Below are 18,333 nucleotides of genomic sequence, written 5' to 3'. Positions count from 1 at the left end.
TTCAACTGATTGCTTAATGAAATATTATCTTGCTGTGTTTATTTTTGACAAAATCTTACTTTAGTTTTGAGAAAATAAATCCTTGAATTTCATCTTCTCCTTCTATCACTTCATCTTCTTCTTTTGTTCCATCACCTAGTTTGAAATTGTTAGACCATAAGTATATAATTACAATCTGTTATTAAATATTCAGATGTCTTAAATATCAAAAACAATACAAAATGCAAAAATGACCATATTTCATATACCATATGTATCCATCATGAAACTTGTTCTATAAAAGAATTGTGCTGTCTTGCAGTCATAAATTCCCTAATTTACATTTATCTACGGACTAACATAATAAAAACCAATCATGCTTTAAAACTTTCAAAAATAATAAAAAAATATTCATAAATAAATAATTTATTTGTATAGAAGTACAAAAAATGTATTGCTCTGATAAAAAGTATACCTTCAATCTTTGTATCATCTTTAGCTTTATATTCCTGACTTTTGATTGCCAGTTCTACCCCATAACCTGATAATCTAGTCTTCTGTTCAGAAGGATTCTGTAAAGAAGGAAACCTATTTTATAATACAATTATCTTACATTATAGTTTATTTTCATTGTTAAATATCATTTTCTGATAAAACACCACAAAAATAAGTTGTTTCAAACATGAATTTAGTATGAATGATTAAAAATTTCTTATATCTAAAGATTTAAGATATTGGTGTATACCTTACATCTTCTTTTATTCATCTTTTTAATAAAATAAGTACTAATGACTTATAAATTAATAAAAGGTGAATGTCTTCAGCCATTTTATACCTTAACAAAGTGCCGCAGTAAATAAGTAACTTCATGACTCATAGCCAAATTTCTAAGTTCAACATGGAAGTCCCTAAATTTTGGCTTTCCAAGTTCTCCATACAAAACAGCCACTACGGGTACATCAGAATCATCTGATCCTGGGTAAACATGGTCAAACTTGTATATAGCTGTCTTTTTCCTGAAAATTATAAAGTGTAAAAGTTAAATACTTGTATTTATTTTAAGTACACTTACTTTTCAATACAAAACAGCAATACTATGAAGCGTTGAATGTTAACATCCAGGTTAAAACAAAAAAGGATTGAAAAGTTTTTATTCAGCAGGCATAAAACATAACATAGTAAATAGATTCAATAATCTGAGCTTACATTTGCTTTCATGAACTGCTTGGATTCTTTATAACAATAACTAATTTACAATGTGTGTTAATCATTCAACAATAGAAATAGAATTAATAAAAGCATGCAAAAACATTTGAATTTCATTAATTTGTTTTTTGATGATTTGGTATTAAATTTCAGATATTTGGTTGGGTGTGTAGAATTTTTTTCCATACTTGTCAAGACTTACAGTATATGACCCTAGTAGAACACTATAAGTCTTCATCCAGATGTCTACCTTTATTATATGATATTGTTGGGTTGATGTTTCATTTATATCTACCAAACATCTCCTCTTGTTTGTATGCATTTTTTTCTCTTTTTTTTAAATATTTACTAAAAAAATGCATGTAAATTTTCTTGCTGTGATGAAGACCGATTGGTGGCCTGGTTGTTGTCTCTTTGACATATTCCTTTTTCTATTCTCAGTTTTAAAGTGAAGAAGTTGTCTTCAATTTTTAAAGCCACTCAGCTGTCAACAATCAAGAAACAAACTGAATCTTGTTACTAATTTAAAACAAAAATCACCTTTTCTTGGCTTCTTCAAGTTTTTTTTCAATTTTTTTGGGACTACAGACTTGAAGTCCATTCAAGCTAACAAAAACATCACAGTTTTTCTTTTCAGGGGGAGGCTCATGCAGCGCCATCTACAAAAGATATTTCTGACTAGGTAAAAATTCTTGTGAAAATAATTGCAAAATATCTGACAGTTTCTATATGATAGAATTGAAGATTGAAATACACTCATAGTTTGCCAAGTGACACGATCTTCGCTTATAATACAAGCTTTTTCAACGGTTGACACACCAGGATTTTGTCACAATGCGTGTACACGCTTTTTGTTTTAATTTTTTGGTCATTATTGTGATTCTCTGGTTTTTTCCTTATTCAGCAATAAATACAGAAAAATCCGAAGTATTTGTTTGGCCACCATATTGTTTATTTTTTCTATATGGAGAAACAGCAAAAGCCTTTAAGGTAAGTAGTTTGTGATTAGTTTTTACGATTTTGTGAGATTCTTTCTTTCAAATTCACTTTATAGGTGAAATGTACACAGAAAGAGGTCGCTTTCAGGTCCTGTACCATTGTCTAAAGAGCCGATTGTTAAGCGAAAACAATGTGAACGTACCAAGATTTATAAATTATATTTTGGAGTTTGAGTTTAAATTATCGAATGACACGTAAAGCATTGTGCATCCTATGTTGCAATGATTTAAACAATACATGTGAGAGGAGAACTACAATGTAGCTATTTGAATAAGCATTTAACATGTTTATTTAATGGAAATCAAATTATAAAACATTTTTTTTTTTCATTTCGAAATCTAGAAGAAAGCCAACAAATTTCCACAGGCCATAGGGGCAGGCCAAAGGGGATGGAAATGTCAAGGAAATGTTGGATCAGTTCTCATAGTACCATCTATCTTCTGATGAACTACCCAGTTTTGACCAGGCAAAAGCAATGGGAGCAATGGCAGAGATAAAAGATTACATTTTACATTGCAAAAAAATACTTTATGACATTCTGTCAAAGCTTGATCAAGCTAATTTAGTTCATTTAAATATCAATTCTGACTGTGAGAGAGCATTTTCAATTAAAAGAAATTTACACTGAATTCTGATCAGAACTTGACAATGATACATTTATATTGTGTGCTGTTATCAAATAAATGTAACAAAACTTGAAACTGACAGTTGTTTTGAATATGTGCCTAGCGGTGTTGCTTTAAAAGCAACATAACAGACCACTGTTGAATACAAACAAAGTTTACAGTAGAATATTGTTTTTTTATATTAACAAATTTGTATAATGTAAAATTATAAACATTACCACATTCATATTTAAAAGTCAGCATCTACGTCACATGTTTTCACATGCTTTTTGACATGTCATGATTCATAAATTTGTCTTATTTCAAATTCAACACCTTGAACATCTATGGTTCAAAATTATCAATCACATTTTTATTTGTCGAAAATTTTAATAAAATGTTTATTCTGGCAAAACTTTAGAACATACATAACATAAAAACTCTTAAAATTCTCAACATATCAGACTTTTCAATTAATGCTATAAACACCCATCATTAGAAAATAGATCATACCTGATTAAAACTTTCAATAGCAGGAGAATATATTCTAAGAGACATTGACAACTTCAGTAAGCTCATCTGTAACTTAGATAGTGACTTCTCTGCATACTGAAGTATCATGGAATAGTAGGGTAAATCTTTCACTGTAAAATAATTATAAATCTATCTATATGTAAAGTTTTTTTATTTTATATGTGCTGAAATATATAAATGGTTGATAACTAACCTGCTTTTGATAGCTTATTTCAGTGCATACTTGGTGCACACTACAATTTCGTTTAAGTTTGAATGTTTGTTATAATGTAGATGAACAATAAATTCTACAAAATATACAAGGTCTTCAATCTTTCAGAGTTCGCACTATGAATTTTTTATTCTTTAACATGGCAGTGATGTGTATTGAAAAAAATCGGCAATGGTTTAATAAACAAATATAAACTGTAACTGTTAAGCATCAACTCAATTACACTGTTTTTATTGTAAGTAAATGAAATTTCATATTTTCATAGAGATCATTTCATTCAATTCTTACCACTTTCCATTTCCTCTGGTTTGAGTAGTGAAACGTCACTAATGTATCTCCAAAAATATTCAATATTTTCTTTTGCTAGATATTCACTGTAATAGAAGATTATTTACTTGTAACATTATGACATTGATATAAGATGTTGTTATCTGAAAGCTTGGGATACTGTAATCCAATTTTTCCTGATACTTTTTTTTTTTTTTTTAAGTTTTACCCATTTCAACCGTTTTTATGACTATTTATTTTCTTAATTTTCTCACTTTGTTGAAGTTTTCATTTAAGAGAAGATCCTAGTCTGACATATTTACGAAATCTTTATTCATGTTATGTTTCTACTCGCAAAAGTAACGAAAAATAAACTGCCCACAAAATAAGTTGGTTTTATACAGTTTATTTCATATTCTAAAACATTTTTGTTAACCTTTTTCCATTGCAATGTCTGCTTGACTCTTAATTTTGTCTTTAATATCAGTTTCTCTTTTGAGATTTTGAACAGTATCTGAGGTGTTACAGTCTTTCAAAGTAAAACATAAATTATATGTTTGCCTTGAGGAAGATTGAATGTCTAAAGTTATCAAAGCATTATTATTACATTTATACCTATTCTAAAACCAGCATTTAGATAATTAAAAATAAGGTAAACAGTTCATCATTGAAGACATTCATGCAACATTCAGAAATGACATTAAGAGTTTGATTTTTACATATATCTATGTAGTTGTAAGCTTAAGATTTTTGTCTCGAGAACATTCTTCCAAACCAACATTTATCTTCAATATATTTATGATCTACAATGAAATACAGTTTATTCAATTTTGCACTACTTTTTTTTATTCCTAGTGTGATTTATAGGTTGACATATGGTGAAGACACTATTTAATGTTTGTTTTAGATTTCAGATTTTTTTTATTATTTTGCCCTCTAACATCACTGAAAAAAATCAATGGTAGAAATGAAGATCTGGTGAAGAAAAATTAGTACATTGTACTGTTAAGTTTTTATATTACTGCTATAGTTGAAGAACGTATGTTGTGCTCAACATGCTCAATACATTTTTTTGTGTCAATCAATGGGTTGTTTGTTGTCTTATTGATATCCCAACTTCTTCTTCACATGATATGCATTGTTAGTTTTCTTTACTGCACTGATTATTATATTTAAATTCATTTTTTTTTAAATCATGAAAATAGAAAGATAACAATGTAAAAAATGAGTATTTTACACCAAACAGTTAAAAAAATATATAATATACCTAGCTTCTAACAATAAAGGTGTTGAACCCCATTTAGCATCAAGTGACACAGATACAGATTTGGGTTTTCCCTGTACTGTTGACGTAAGACAAAATAATAACAATCCTATGGTCAACATCTTCACAATCTGAAAAGAGGAACAAGATCAAATTATATACATGTACCTGTAGTGTCTGTTTCTGTAGTCCAAATAATTATGACGTCTTGAAAGGCTATTATAATTTTTTTCTTTGACGCCTTACTTCGACGTCATAATGCTGAATCCGCCATTTTCGGTTGGACTTTGAGACCCAATTTAGCCATAAAATTTTCATTGAAGGCTAAAAAAAATTGCATATATAAAAATTCTTACCTTTTATGTGTTTGTTTGTGCAAAATATTTCCAATTAATCCCTACAGAAATAATAATATAAATAACAATTCCATCCGAGGCGGGAACATGTCGACTGCATTTTTTAAAACATTTATCTGATTTCTTTTTAGATTTTAAAATAATTTTTACACCAAACTCGGTAAAATTTGGACAGACCCGAATTTTCGGAACCTTTGTTTTACATTATCCGGAAAATCAGGTCCGTCAAAATGTACCGAGCAGTGTTCCAGCTAGGCCGTTTTCAGAGGGCGCGGCGCCCGCCCTTTTCCGAGTGGCGCCCTGTGCCCTTTTTACAGTTTCCATGGCGCCCTGCCTTTTTTGAAGATCGATTGCATATTAATTTGCGTATTGATATGATAAGCTAATTACTAAATTTTACCTGGGGAAAAGATTATGACTTTGTTTACCACCCCAAGCTAATCAATGGTTACAACTGGTGTCATAATCTGTTGTTCCTATAGGTAATCCGTTTATCGGATGGGTCATTAATGATCATCAACATTAATTCGTTCAAATAGAATCGGTCAGTCGGCAATTATCTTTGAAGAAATGTGCATACAACAACTTGGGCACAATTTGCGATGTTTACTGTAGTTTCATGGAAGAAACGTAATGACAGAAAGTTGGAAAAACCATTATAAACTCGTTGAAGACATTGTTTTACTTGTTTTCTGTAAAATAAACAGAAAATTCAGACGTATTTGTCATTGACTGCCTTCATTTTTGATACGAAAATAACAAAATCGGCTGCCATATTGTGATCATATTTACATCATATTTACGTACTGTTTATAATCCTCCAAAGAAGGAGCACACCCGAATAAAGAAAGATAACTCAATCTGATTTTTTTCCTAGCATTGAGTAACCCATTTACATATTCTAAAATGTGTCTCCATACTTCTTGCTTAAGAATATATATGTTTAGGTATTTATTTTGAGTTATGGGAAAAGTTAAAGAGGGTCTTAGTAGCAGTGTTGGTAGGGTGCCTTGGTCATCTTTTTCTGTATTCTTTATTTTTGATACTATTTTTCACTGTTGCTTTATATCCTAAAATTGTGAATTTACTGAGCACAGCTGTTTTGTGCTGTATTGCCATCAAGCACAGCAGGGGTAGAAAGGTGAAACTGGTAAAATGTGGTAGACCATAGAAACAGTATGAAACAGATCTCCTTTCAAAACATACTGCATATAAAGTTCAACTGTGCCAAGCAATGATAAAAAAACTTGTGTGACAAGCTGCTTGACAAGTTTTTCAGCCTTAAAAGTAGAAAGATAGAGTTCTATATGGGCTAAAGATGTTGTTCTTGTATAACCTGTGATTCAACGAATAAACACAAATGTTTGATTAACATCTTTTATTAAAATATGCCCTTTTCATATTATCATATCGCGCGTTAAATGCCCTTTTTCAGGATTGGCACCCTGCCCTTTTGAAAACCTAGCTGGAACACTGCCGAGTTTGGTTCAAAAATATATTTTATGCTCCTAAAATGAAGCATCTTAAGGAGAAATAAGCTACACGTTTTAATAAAGCAGTAAATTTCCTCTCAAAGTCCAACTGAAAATATGAGTTTGGCGTTATGACGTCGAAGTAAGGCGTCAAAGAAAAAAATTGTATGGGGACAAAGTCCTCAATAACAGTAGAAAATTCAATAAAAAAAAAAAAAAAAAAATCCGGAAAATTTCCCGAATTTTTCATTGTACTAATGAACTCTAAATCGTTCAATTTTTTTTTTGTCGCGTTTTTTAATTTCCGGATCTGCACAGAACACATAACTCTACTTCCTTCTTCCGGTCTTGTTGTCATGAGACTTTGATTAGTCTAGTAAAATATAGGAACTCAAGGAACACAAAACCAATATATTTCATTTTTAATCATTCTTTGTCTTTGGTATGAATAAACGTTACCTGATGCATTGCGTTTCTTTGTTTATATTGAGCATGACGTCATAACTTAAATAACGTCACAAGTAAAATCCCTCACAACAGAACCAAAATCGGAAACGTTACGGTATTTCCGTTTCTTTTTTTAACAAATATTGAAGTTACAAAAATTAATTTAAACAAACTTCGTCCCCATTCACAGGTAATGTTAAACAAACTTCGTCCCCATTCACAGGTAATGCCTGCCTCATATTAATAGCCTTTCAAGACGTCATAATTATTTGGACTACTGTTTCTGATGCACCAACATATAGTCATCAATGTGCTGATGGATCGTCATAGATGTAGATGATGCATACATAGGGCTATTCATCTTTTGGAAAAATTTGCTGGATTTTTCATGATTACATGAAATTATATACAAAGGGCAAAGGGGGGGGGGGGGGGGGGAAACAGTTCAAAAAATGGTTAAGTTTTTTAGCACTACAAAATGATTACTCTAATGAGGGATTGTTACTCATTTGAGGAATAGTTCCTCATTTGTTAGGTTGTCCCCAACTAGCTGCGGAACCGTAGCTCTTAGGTCCTTATGTTATTTTTTGACTATTTGCGGACGATCTATGGTCCGCAAATAGTCAAAAATAACATAAGGACCTAAGAGCTACAGTTCCGCAGCTAGTCCCCAACCTGATAAAGATAAACATTCAGTATTACATTATTATTCCAATATTTGAGTGAATTTCATCCTCTTTCACAGGTAACACCTGCCTCATATCATCGTGTGCTGGATTTATTGTAAAAATAAGAACGCTTAAGATCTAAGTAGATGTACTATGACAGTGTATTGACAATACACAAAATAGAGAAGGGGAAACCGGCTTATAAGTTGTAAAAAGTTAGGGTATTACTTTCTCAATACATTATTTGCCTTTGTCATCGGTTTTGCTTACTTGTACTTAATGGACAATAATGTTCAAAATAACATGGTGTTCAATTTCTTTAAAATCTTTCTTTTGAATGGGTTTCTGTGGACAAAGAACAGAATAATTCTTCGTTTACGTTACCTTGATGGACAGCGCCATGTTACAGGTTCGGGTACGATGTGGATCATTTTCATTTGCCAAAAATATTTATTTTGAAAAACAATTATTTTTTCTTTTCGTACATATTATACTTATAATATGTCTTAGTACTATGGCAATAAATTTAATCGACAATATGCATTTTTGCTAAACATAGTTAATTTACTGCTCAACTGTGTATGGGGAAAATCTCAAAACAATCGATCAATAGACATGAAAAAGCATTAGCTTTTCGAAAAAGCTTGCACAATATTTGAAAACCAATTTTTTTTTTCGAATAGTGATAGATGTGGCATTAGCTACGAAATATAAACAACAAATAGTTTGTTCAATTTTTAATAAAAGTGAAGTATGGAAATGATCAATCGTTTTTAATGTAAGAAACATCGGATGAATTATTCACTTGCAAGGGATTAATTCGACCTCATTTAATTCGTATTCATGTGACCTTCAATTTAAACCCTAGCTAGAGATGGGTAACATAAACTCGACGTGTTCAGCTTTCAATATATCAACATTGGCAGTGAAACAAGGGTAAACCATTTGGTTGACTGATTCGATCTACTAAAACTCAATCTTGAACAGGTTAAAACTATGATTAAGATATTTTGTTAACCTATGATATGCAATCAAACCTTAAATAGTAGCTATATATCAAGTTCATCTGCATATGGGATATACATGTGATAGCCTTTTTATTTTGTTTGTATTGTAATTGTAAAATAAAGATGACATTTTGACAATGTGTAAGCTGTTACTAAGATATCATGTGTGATATACTAGTATGTATATTTGAATTGGTTTGTTCCATAACAGCAACTACCTTGCTCCACAAGTTGGGTGTTTACATTACTGAGTAATAAATATCCTGAACCCTTATATGATTCGAAAAGTCAAAAGTCAACTATTACATTTGACGCCCACGTATATGGCGTAATTTAGTAGCAATTATACCAACATCATCTGCATATGGTGATATACATTTCCCCAACTCATTCAGTATTCAAAAGCTAGCAGCTACTACTCAGACGTTATAAAACGTCACCAATGTCTGAGAAGAAAGTTGATAAACCTGCTGTTTATTTCAAAGAATGTCTCGTACTTTTTCTAAAAAAATATCGTCGGAATATACCACGAGTTAGACTTTGAGACCTTGTTTTAATAAATATTTCCAATACAACTTCACAAATAATACATAATGGTCTTGAAGTATAGATTCTGGAAACTGATGTTGATTCATTATTATCTTAATAACGTGTTATAGTGTTCCCGTTTTATTTATCGTTGTAAATAATTAACCCTTAAGTCCGTTTTTCGGGAATATCCTTTCGGAGTGGCTCGGTACTTATGCATCCCGCCAATGTGTTTTGTGTGCTCTGATCACTTTGTTGACATATTTGTTTGTTTTTATAGTGATGAAGATTATAACACAATGTTAAATGCTTTATCCTTATTTTTGACATTTTTACCTAATAAAAAATAAGATATAGGAAAGATGTGCTATGAGTGCCAATGAAATAACTCTCCATTCAAGTCACAATCTATAAAAGTAAACCATCATAGGTCAAGGTACGGTCTTCAACACGGAGCATTGTTTCACATCGCTGGAACAGCAAGCTATAAAGGCCCCCTCCCCCAAAAAAATTATACTAGTCACGGTAAAACCAACGGTCTAACATATATATATATAAAAAAACAAGAAACGAAAATAACTCACGAACCACATCAACAAACGACAACGACTGAACATCAGATTCCTGACTTAGGACAGGTGCAAACAATTGCAGCGGGTTTAAACGTTTTAATGGTACCACACCTTCACACGAAAGCTTATCTGAACCAATAGTGTAACATCACAACGTAGAAAGACACACTATAAAATGTCTGTTATAGTTTTGTTCACCCTCTGTTGTCAATATACTGGAATTTATGCTACTGTCATACAACCAGGTTTAATCCACCATTCTCTACATAAGGAAATGCCTGTACCAAGTCAGTAATATGACAGCTGCTTTCCATTCGTTTGATGTGTATGAGCTTTTTATTTAGCCATTTGATAAGGGACTTGAGTTTCCTCTTTGAATTCGGTATTTTTGCTAATTGACCATTTATATCTACATTTATATAGGGTAGAGAATAGCTATATCGATACATCTATGCAGAAAGGAGACATTACAGGGTTTTCAGGATGTGTAGAAATTACTAGTGTTCTTAGCCAACTCATACATAAGACGAAGACTGCATGGAAAGAAGAATTTGGCAGTTGTATGGTTAGACCTGGCTAGCGCATATGGATCAGTACCACACACATTGATAGAGATGACAATGGATCAGTACCACATTCCAGATCATATCAAGAAGATAGTCCAAAAGTATTTTGGTGGAATACTGCTGCGATTTACTGTAGATAACATCATGGCAGAAGTTAGAGAAAGGAATAGTTACGGGTTGTACCATCTCACCGATTTGTATGTTGCTTTTAGCTCAGTGCTCATGCATGTATATAATATATAGTATTTAAATTAGTCCAGCCTTAATGTGCATGAAATGTGTGTTCTATGTCTCTTATGGTTTTTAAAATATTAGTATTGTGTATGATTATTGTGTAAATGTGTGTATCTGTCGGTTATAAAAGCTAATAGAGCTTAATATGTTTATTTGTTATGTGACATGCCGACTATAAACAAAGCTTTGAATTAAATGAATTGAACTGATACCGTAATCATGAGTATGAATATCATCATGAAGGCAGCAGAAAGAGAAACAAGAGGTCCTAAGACAGATTTGGGGATTTTCTACCAGCAACTAGAAGGTTCATGGATGACATTACAGTAACAACGTCATCCCATATTCAAGTAAGATGGATACTGTTAGCACTGGAAGAGGTAGTCACTTGGGCCAGGATGAAATTTTAATAAGCCGAGGAAGTCAAAAGCAGTAGAGCTTAGTCGTCAAGGAGCATGGATTAAGTGGAATTTATCAGAAAGAACGATCACATGGGCAGAGTTATGGAGGATGGAACCATTCGGAATTTCATTCATGCTTTCAGTCTACGATATACTTCCTTAATTCCCCTTTAAACTTACACCAGTGAGGTGTGATAGACGAGCCAAGCTGCAAGTTGTGGTGAAAGAGGCACTATGGCACACATACTTTCAGACTGTAAGGTTGCTCTGACACAAGGAAGATATCGATGGCGGCAAGACAAGGTCCTAAAACATCTGGCAGAGATCCTTGATATTGAGAGAAGGAAGAAGAGGACACCAACAACAGAGGCAAAGCATATCAGATTTGTCAGAGAGGGAGATACTGGTCATGCAATAAAGTCACAACAGCACTTCACCTTGTACAATAGCAGTGAATTGAACATGCATGAGGGCTGACATTGGCAAGAAGCTTGTGTTTCCTGAATGCGTATTGACAACCCTACGCCCAGACATTGCAGTTTGGTCACAGTCGTCAAAGATGATAGTAGCAGTATAACTGGCAGTTCCTTGGGAAAAGAGATGTAAACAGGCATACCAGCGGAAGAAGGAAAGGTACACAGAGCTGATGACAACATACAGAGAGAGAGGGTGGAAAGTGTGGCTGTTCACAGTACAAGTAGGCTGCAGAGGTTTTCCTGCACAGTCATTGGGGGGCCCCTCGTCATTGAGTATGGAGGATACTACAGACAATGAGAAAAAGTCGGAAAGGCAAGGAAGACCGTAGTAAGACAGCTAGGAGAAGCAGCAGAACGTTGATCTTGATGGTTATGGCATGGCCGAGTTGATCTCAGCTAGAAGGATGTAATGGTACAGGGTTGAAACATCTGGTGAAGGTTGGAACCATCTGAAGACATCAAAGCACTGGCAGAGATTCAGAGATAAGGGAAGATGAGAATTCAAGAGAATATGACAGCAAGCAAAAAGCAGAATAGCACCATCTGTAAGTAATAATCATGCCGTTTTTATATATATATATATATAGGAATATCGGCTTATATGGCCGTCGGCAGTCTTCTAGGATCACCTCGATGTCTACAAGGGTGCCGTTTAGTCTAAAACACACGGAAGTGCTGATACCGATATGATCCAGTACATGAATCTGGAACTGTTCATTGAAGACTCTTTTTTAATCATTTCGATATACGTTTGAGAATGTTATAAATCAAATATGCCATGATAATTTGAGTCAAATAGGTGAACATGAATTTGACAGCTAATACCACTTAAACAAAATTGTAGTAATATTCAAATGTTTGGGGGGTGAGATAATGCATATGACTGTTACACGATCCTGGAGTTCTCAATTGTGTGATTGGAACCAGTGGGGAAACTTTGAATTCGTTGATTGAGAACATTATATTAAACAAAAATAACAAAAATATGTGTTTGAAAAAGGCTCTACCTTGCGGTGTTTGAATTTAAGTATAAAACTCGGCCTTCTTTTACTTTAGGGGTCCCAACCCATAAAGAGCTATACTAAACTATTCTTAACCCCAAACTTTACCCTAATCAATACCTAAACCTAACACTAGCCCTAACCCTGAACCCTAACCCTAACCTAAAACATCCCCTAACCTAACCATAACCATTAATGAACTTAAACTATAAAGTAAAGGGACCCTTAAAGTAAAAGAAGACCAAAAATTCTTTCGGTTTCTTTCAAAAATATGAAAAATTACTCGAAATTAATATCCACTTGATGTGAAAGTTAAAAAAATCTTTATTTGTTATACAATTTTTATGTACCGATTTTTTTTACTTATGACAAGGACGTATAACCAGAGACATATAATACAATATTATAATATGTCTCTGATATAACTAACATACGTCCTTGCTTATGACCAGGTTGGTGTGGCCAGGAACATATATATTAGATATACTGTTCCCAGGTGTGGCTCAGTTTTCACGGCTAGTATGTAGTATTTTTCAGACCTGTTGTAGGTATTTTAGTCGGGTTTTGTTTTGCCATGGATTTAGCAGTTTTCTTTCTCTAGACTTATAATTTCAAGACCGATTGTTGCTCGTTGATGCGTAGGCTAAATTCTATTACTTAAATTTTTTCCATCTAGATCTTTAATATCAATGAGTAAAGAACATCTTGAAACAGTCCCCAGGTTTTTGCCCGGAAGTAATTTTCTTCTCCATTCATGCGCACATCTAGTTGACTTGACAATGTTGACAGTGAGAAGGGGCTCAAGCATAATTTCTAGTAATACATAAACTTAACATTTTGTTACAATATAACACAAATAGATAATAGTATTCCCTCCAAAAATATGTTAATTCAAAGTGGTATAATATGTATGTCACTCTGCTGTTGATCATTTCAGGTGAAAATAAACTCTGAAAATCATCAGATAATAAATATGATTTATTTCTGAAGTTGTCCCAGCACCATTAAGCAGTATGACCATTCAATTAAGAGCGTCAGTGTCTTTTAATAAATACATAGACATTCTGATATGCTAACACAGTATACATTTGTTCACATTATTGTGACATTTTAATGCATAAAGTTATTTGTCATGATGGTGCCCCCAATCTGTATCTTTCGCACCTCAGTGTTCTAGGATTCCCATTACCCGTTACCCGGGGTAAGTGGATTAGGACAACGGGTAAGTCATTTTTTAGCCTTTGTCACCCGGTGGTAAGTCAATTTTCAAGTTCGGGGAAGCCGAAAAACTCTTGAAATTTCCCGGTCCTCTTCAATTTTCCCATATTTGCTTTTTATTTTTATTAAATCACGAGAAAAAACTTTGATAAAAGATCGAAGATTTTGTCGATTTCTATCGGCGCTTTTATTCAAGCACTCGTTTACTAGGTGTAATCAAGCGCAAAGGAGACCACATTCTTCTATCATTCTAAAAGTCGGTCACGGTGTCGGTAAAATCGGAAAATCCGGATTGATAACTGGTGCTTAAATCGGGACATAAACGATTTTTTTTCTTGTCATCGGAGGAAAATAAACTTACAGTTGCATTTATTATAGCTCTTAATAAATGACATAGTAATAACTATAACATATTTGTCAAATTTAGTAAGAAATCGTTTTTTTTAAATTTTGTACAAAATTCAATCGTATCCGAATCCAGCTTTGTTCAGACAAACTTCACAACATATAATTGTTGGCGGATTTAACTTTTAGATGTGGGTAAGTAATTTTTTTATTGATCTTACCCGTGGTAAGTCAAGGTGCCAAAAAAATCCTAGAACACTGCACCTAATACAATTTTGCACCCTACACGTTCGCACGGAAGGTTTGTTCGCACCCTTCACATTCGCACCCAATTTTAAAGCAGATTCTAGTTGAATAATTAGAAGACTAAGAAAATCTAGTTGAATAATAAGAAGACTAGAAAAATCGATCATGTCTGTTGTTTTAAATTGTTTTAATGTTTTAACTGCATGTTTTAAGATCTATAAGGCTTGGTATGAGTAAAAAATTGAACATTTTAAATGAAAAAAAAATGAAAAAAAAAGATAATTGTTTTTCACAGCTTGGAAACAATGAAAAATTATAGCAATACTCTAACCAAATGTTACGAAATTTACAGTTTAAGAAGGTTATAATATTTCTACAGTTGAATATTTTTCGAAACCTCTTTGAATTTCCCATTTGATCTTGCCCTGAAAACGGCATTAAAAATCATCCCTTTATCCGTGGTTGCTATCAGACGCTTTACCTGTATAATTGTTGCTAGGGTGCTCTCTTCGAGGTCCGCGTTCGAAGTATAAATAGTGGGTAGCTATTCAGTTCAAATCGTCATTTTGTACCGAAGACAGCAGACAGTAAACATTGGAAAGGAAGTAGTTTATAGCAGGCAGAAGGTTTAGTTTAAGTAAAGTGAAGTGCTTGGAACCTGCGGATTGAATAGAGAATGGGCTGAGACTGTTGGTTCGGTACAGATTGTCCAAACAGGGCTGGTGCTAAGGTTTTGCGTCTCACATCTCTCACTATTGCAGTGAGTGTTTGCTGACATACCATGCCTTAGTGCTACCCTGTTGTTCCGACAGTTATAGACATGTTTATTTAATAAAGTTTTATACCTTTTAGGTTTCAGCCTAGTTTGATACATTTAGGTTCAGTCCCGTTTTATACATTTAGGTTTCAGCCCGTTTGATACATTTCGGTTTCAGACCAGTTCCAAACATTTAGGTTTCAGACCAGTTCCAAACATTTAGGTTTCAGACTAGTTCCAAACATTTAGGTTTCAGACAATAGTTCCAAACCGTCTGACCAGTTTCAAACATTTAGGTTTCAGACCAGTTCCAAACATTTAGGTTTCAGACAATAGTTCCAAACCGTCTGACAAGTTCCATATACACATCTATGTTTCAGACCCGTTCCATACATTTAGGTTTCAGACTATAGTTTCAAACAGTAGGACTAAAAGGGTTTAAACAGTTTTTTTAATTCAACAGGTTCGGGTTAGGTTAATAGATGTAGAAATTCGTTTTATGTAGTATAGTATTTGTTTCATATTTGATAGTGATAGTGTAAACTTTTTATTGTCTTTAGAACTTTTGAATTGCTTTTCAAATCCCAGGAAACTGGTACAAACCCGAGGATAAAAATATCTAAACGTCCCCGCCTGGTTACACGTTACACAAATAAAATTGAGAATGGAAATAGGGAATGTGTCAAAGAGACAACAACCCGACCACAGAACAGACAACAACAGAAGGTTACCAATAGGTCTTCAAAGCAGCGAGAAATTCTTGCACCTGGAGGCGTCCTTCAGCTGGCCCCTAAACAAATATATATACTAGTTCAGTGATAATGGATGTCATACTCAAATCCATTTTATACATGATAAAACATGATTAAAATGTATTTAACACAACAAAAATTGTTTTCAGAATCTCCGACTTTATTTTGAAACAATGAAATAAAGTTATAGCAATACACATATACATGATTAAGATTTATTCAACACAACAAAAAGAAAACGCTGACAGAATCTCACTGTACTTAGAAACTGATTATTTTTATTTTTTTTAACAATACACTATCCAAAATTTTATTAAGATTTATTCAACACAAAAAAACCGTCTTACTTTATTTTGAGACAATGACAACAAATTATACCTAAGGAATTCATTTGCCAAAACTTGTTACAAAGTCATTAAACACAAAACCAATAAAAAATTGGGCGCGAAAGTGAAAGGGTAGGAACATGATTGGACGTGAACTTGAATGGGCGCGAACGGACCTGGTTTCTTCCCATTCATTTATCATGTAGCATCTCAATAATTATACTGATCCATTAATCATGTTTATAATGTTACAGGAGCAAAATCAAAATATTGATCTATAATTAAGGATTATTGCCAGGCTTTGTCAAAGTCAAAAAGGCAAGACTTAGTTATGCTATTCCTCAAGGCCTTAGAAAAGTCGTCATCATCAATGTTTAATACACCTTATCGCTAATCCCGGCTGACCCCAAAATATGTCCTGCTTGAACTATTGACAGCATACAACAATCACTTTTCCGTTGTAGCGTCAGATATTTTGTATTATGACGTCAAAATTTTACAGGAACCTGTGTGACGTCCAGTAATGGCGGACAAATAGCAATAAGGTGTATTGGTGATTAGGTCAGTTTACGGGAACCATTAGTGGTAGATCAATGATATTTGGTATGTAGTTGTGTAAGCATTGACACACATATCACTTCCTTTTAGATTATTGGTCCCTACCCCCTCAGTTGTGGTTTATTGACTTTGTTTAGTTTAAATATGAGTTCGTTTGTGATCAGGTCATTTTAAGGGGATGCACTAGTGTTACATGTAGGCAGAGATGGGTCCGATTACTTTCAATGTAATTGAAAAATACAATTTCTTTGTCATTTGTATGATTAAATTAAATTAATGATTACTTATTTTCTGAAAGTGTCTGATTAAATTAATGATTACATTGGCAAAGTAATCAAAATTACATCTGATTACAATGAATAAAAAAAAACATTTTAAATGATGTGAATGAATTAACTTTTAATACAACTATAGCACTTTTACAAGAGGATTTTGTTGTATATATGTAAAATGATAACTTCAAACTTCATCTATTTAATAAACCACATAAGATTACATACATACATACATGTACATGAACATTGTATCACTTGTTATCACCCATTACACTTTATCATCATTAATCTCTGAATTATTTTGACTTCAATTGAATATATCTTTATGAAGAGTGTACTGTTTGTCTTCTGACCTCTTCCACACTTTATATGTATTTCAAGGTTCAGTTTATGGAAGTTAAAATATGGATGAAATAAAGTTACCAGTTAAAAATTATGTAACATTTTAATAGAATTATTTAATCAAATTGTAAACAAAAGAAAAGTACTAAAAATCATTGCATTTAACATGTCCAGACCAAGTACTTATTTAAATTTGCATATTTCAAACAAGATATTTGTCCAACTGGTGTCTTCCTGATTGTCCCATTAACAAAAGATTATAATTCAGGATTAAAGAAAAGTAAAATATTACTTGCATATAACAGAAAATTTCTGAAATTATCAATTTTAATATGTACATTTGTAAATCATAAATGTACATCTTTAAATTGTGAATATATGTACAATATATATCTTTTTAATAATTGTATTATGTTTCTTCTTAGGCTCATGATGTCTTTTAAATAATGTAACAGTTTATTTTTTACTGAAGTATACAAATCAATTAACATGCTTCATAAAGTAAACTAAACAATCATAACATGTTAAATATTTATTAAATAAAAATAACAAAAAGGTTCATTTATTATCCATAAACAGTTTAAGATTTTTATCATTGTAATCAGAATGTAATCAAAAAGTAATCAGGATTACAGGGTATTTTGAAAAGTAATTGATTAGATTAAATTACATGTAATCAGATTTTTGGCTGATTAATGATTAAAGTGATTACTTGAAAAAT

At 32.6% G+C, this 18,333-nt stretch overlaps 2 protein-coding genes across 5 annotated transcripts in view; one reads left to right on the top strand and one right to left on the bottom strand.

Annotated features, from left to right (window-relative positions):
- The window catches only part of LOC139516811 (UDP-glucose:glycoprotein glucosyltransferase 1-like), a 49,933-nt gene extending 41,403 nt beyond the window's left edge, over positions 1-8,530 (bottom strand). For 3 of the 4 annotated variants that reach the window (XR_011663027.1, XM_071307132.1, XM_071307133.1), the window contains exons 1-8: positions 8,393-8,530; positions 5,069-5,196; positions 3,823-3,908; positions 3,303-3,433; positions 1,726-1,844; positions 815-995; positions 455-551; positions 60-135 (exon numbers count right to left, since the gene is read on the bottom strand). Coding sequence is in view for 3 of the 4 variants with exons in the window: in XM_071307132.1 (XP_071163233.1) it covers positions 60-135; positions 455-551; positions 815-995; positions 1,726-1,844; positions 3,303-3,433; positions 3,823-3,908; positions 5,069-5,196; positions 8,393-8,410 (836 nt within the window). In the remaining variant the exon portion in view is untranslated. Of the gene's footprint in view, positions 1-59; positions 136-454; positions 552-814; positions 996-1,725; positions 1,845-3,302; positions 3,434-3,822; positions 3,909-5,068; positions 5,197-8,278 lie in introns of all 4 variants that reach the window. The other variant, XM_071307134.1, reaches the window with a different exon arrangement.
- A 5,000-nt stretch (positions 8,531-13,530) lies between these two features.
- LOC139516792 (uncharacterized) overlaps positions 13,531-18,333 on the top strand; it is a 35,304-nt gene continuing 30,501 nt past the window's right edge. The window contains exon 1 of the mRNA XM_071307099.1: positions 13,531-13,609. The gene's annotated coding sequence lies outside the window, so the exon portion shown is untranslated. The remainder of the gene's footprint in view (positions 13,610-18,333) is intronic.

The sequence above is a fragment of the Mytilus edulis genome, chromosome 3 (assembly GCF_963676685.1).
Source record: "Mytilus edulis chromosome 3, xbMytEdul2.2, whole genome shotgun sequence".
In the NCBI taxonomy this organism is placed as follows: Eukaryota; Metazoa; Mollusca; class Bivalvia; order Mytilida; family Mytilidae; genus Mytilus; species Mytilus edulis.
This window is presented reverse-complemented; position numbering and strand designations above follow the sequence as displayed.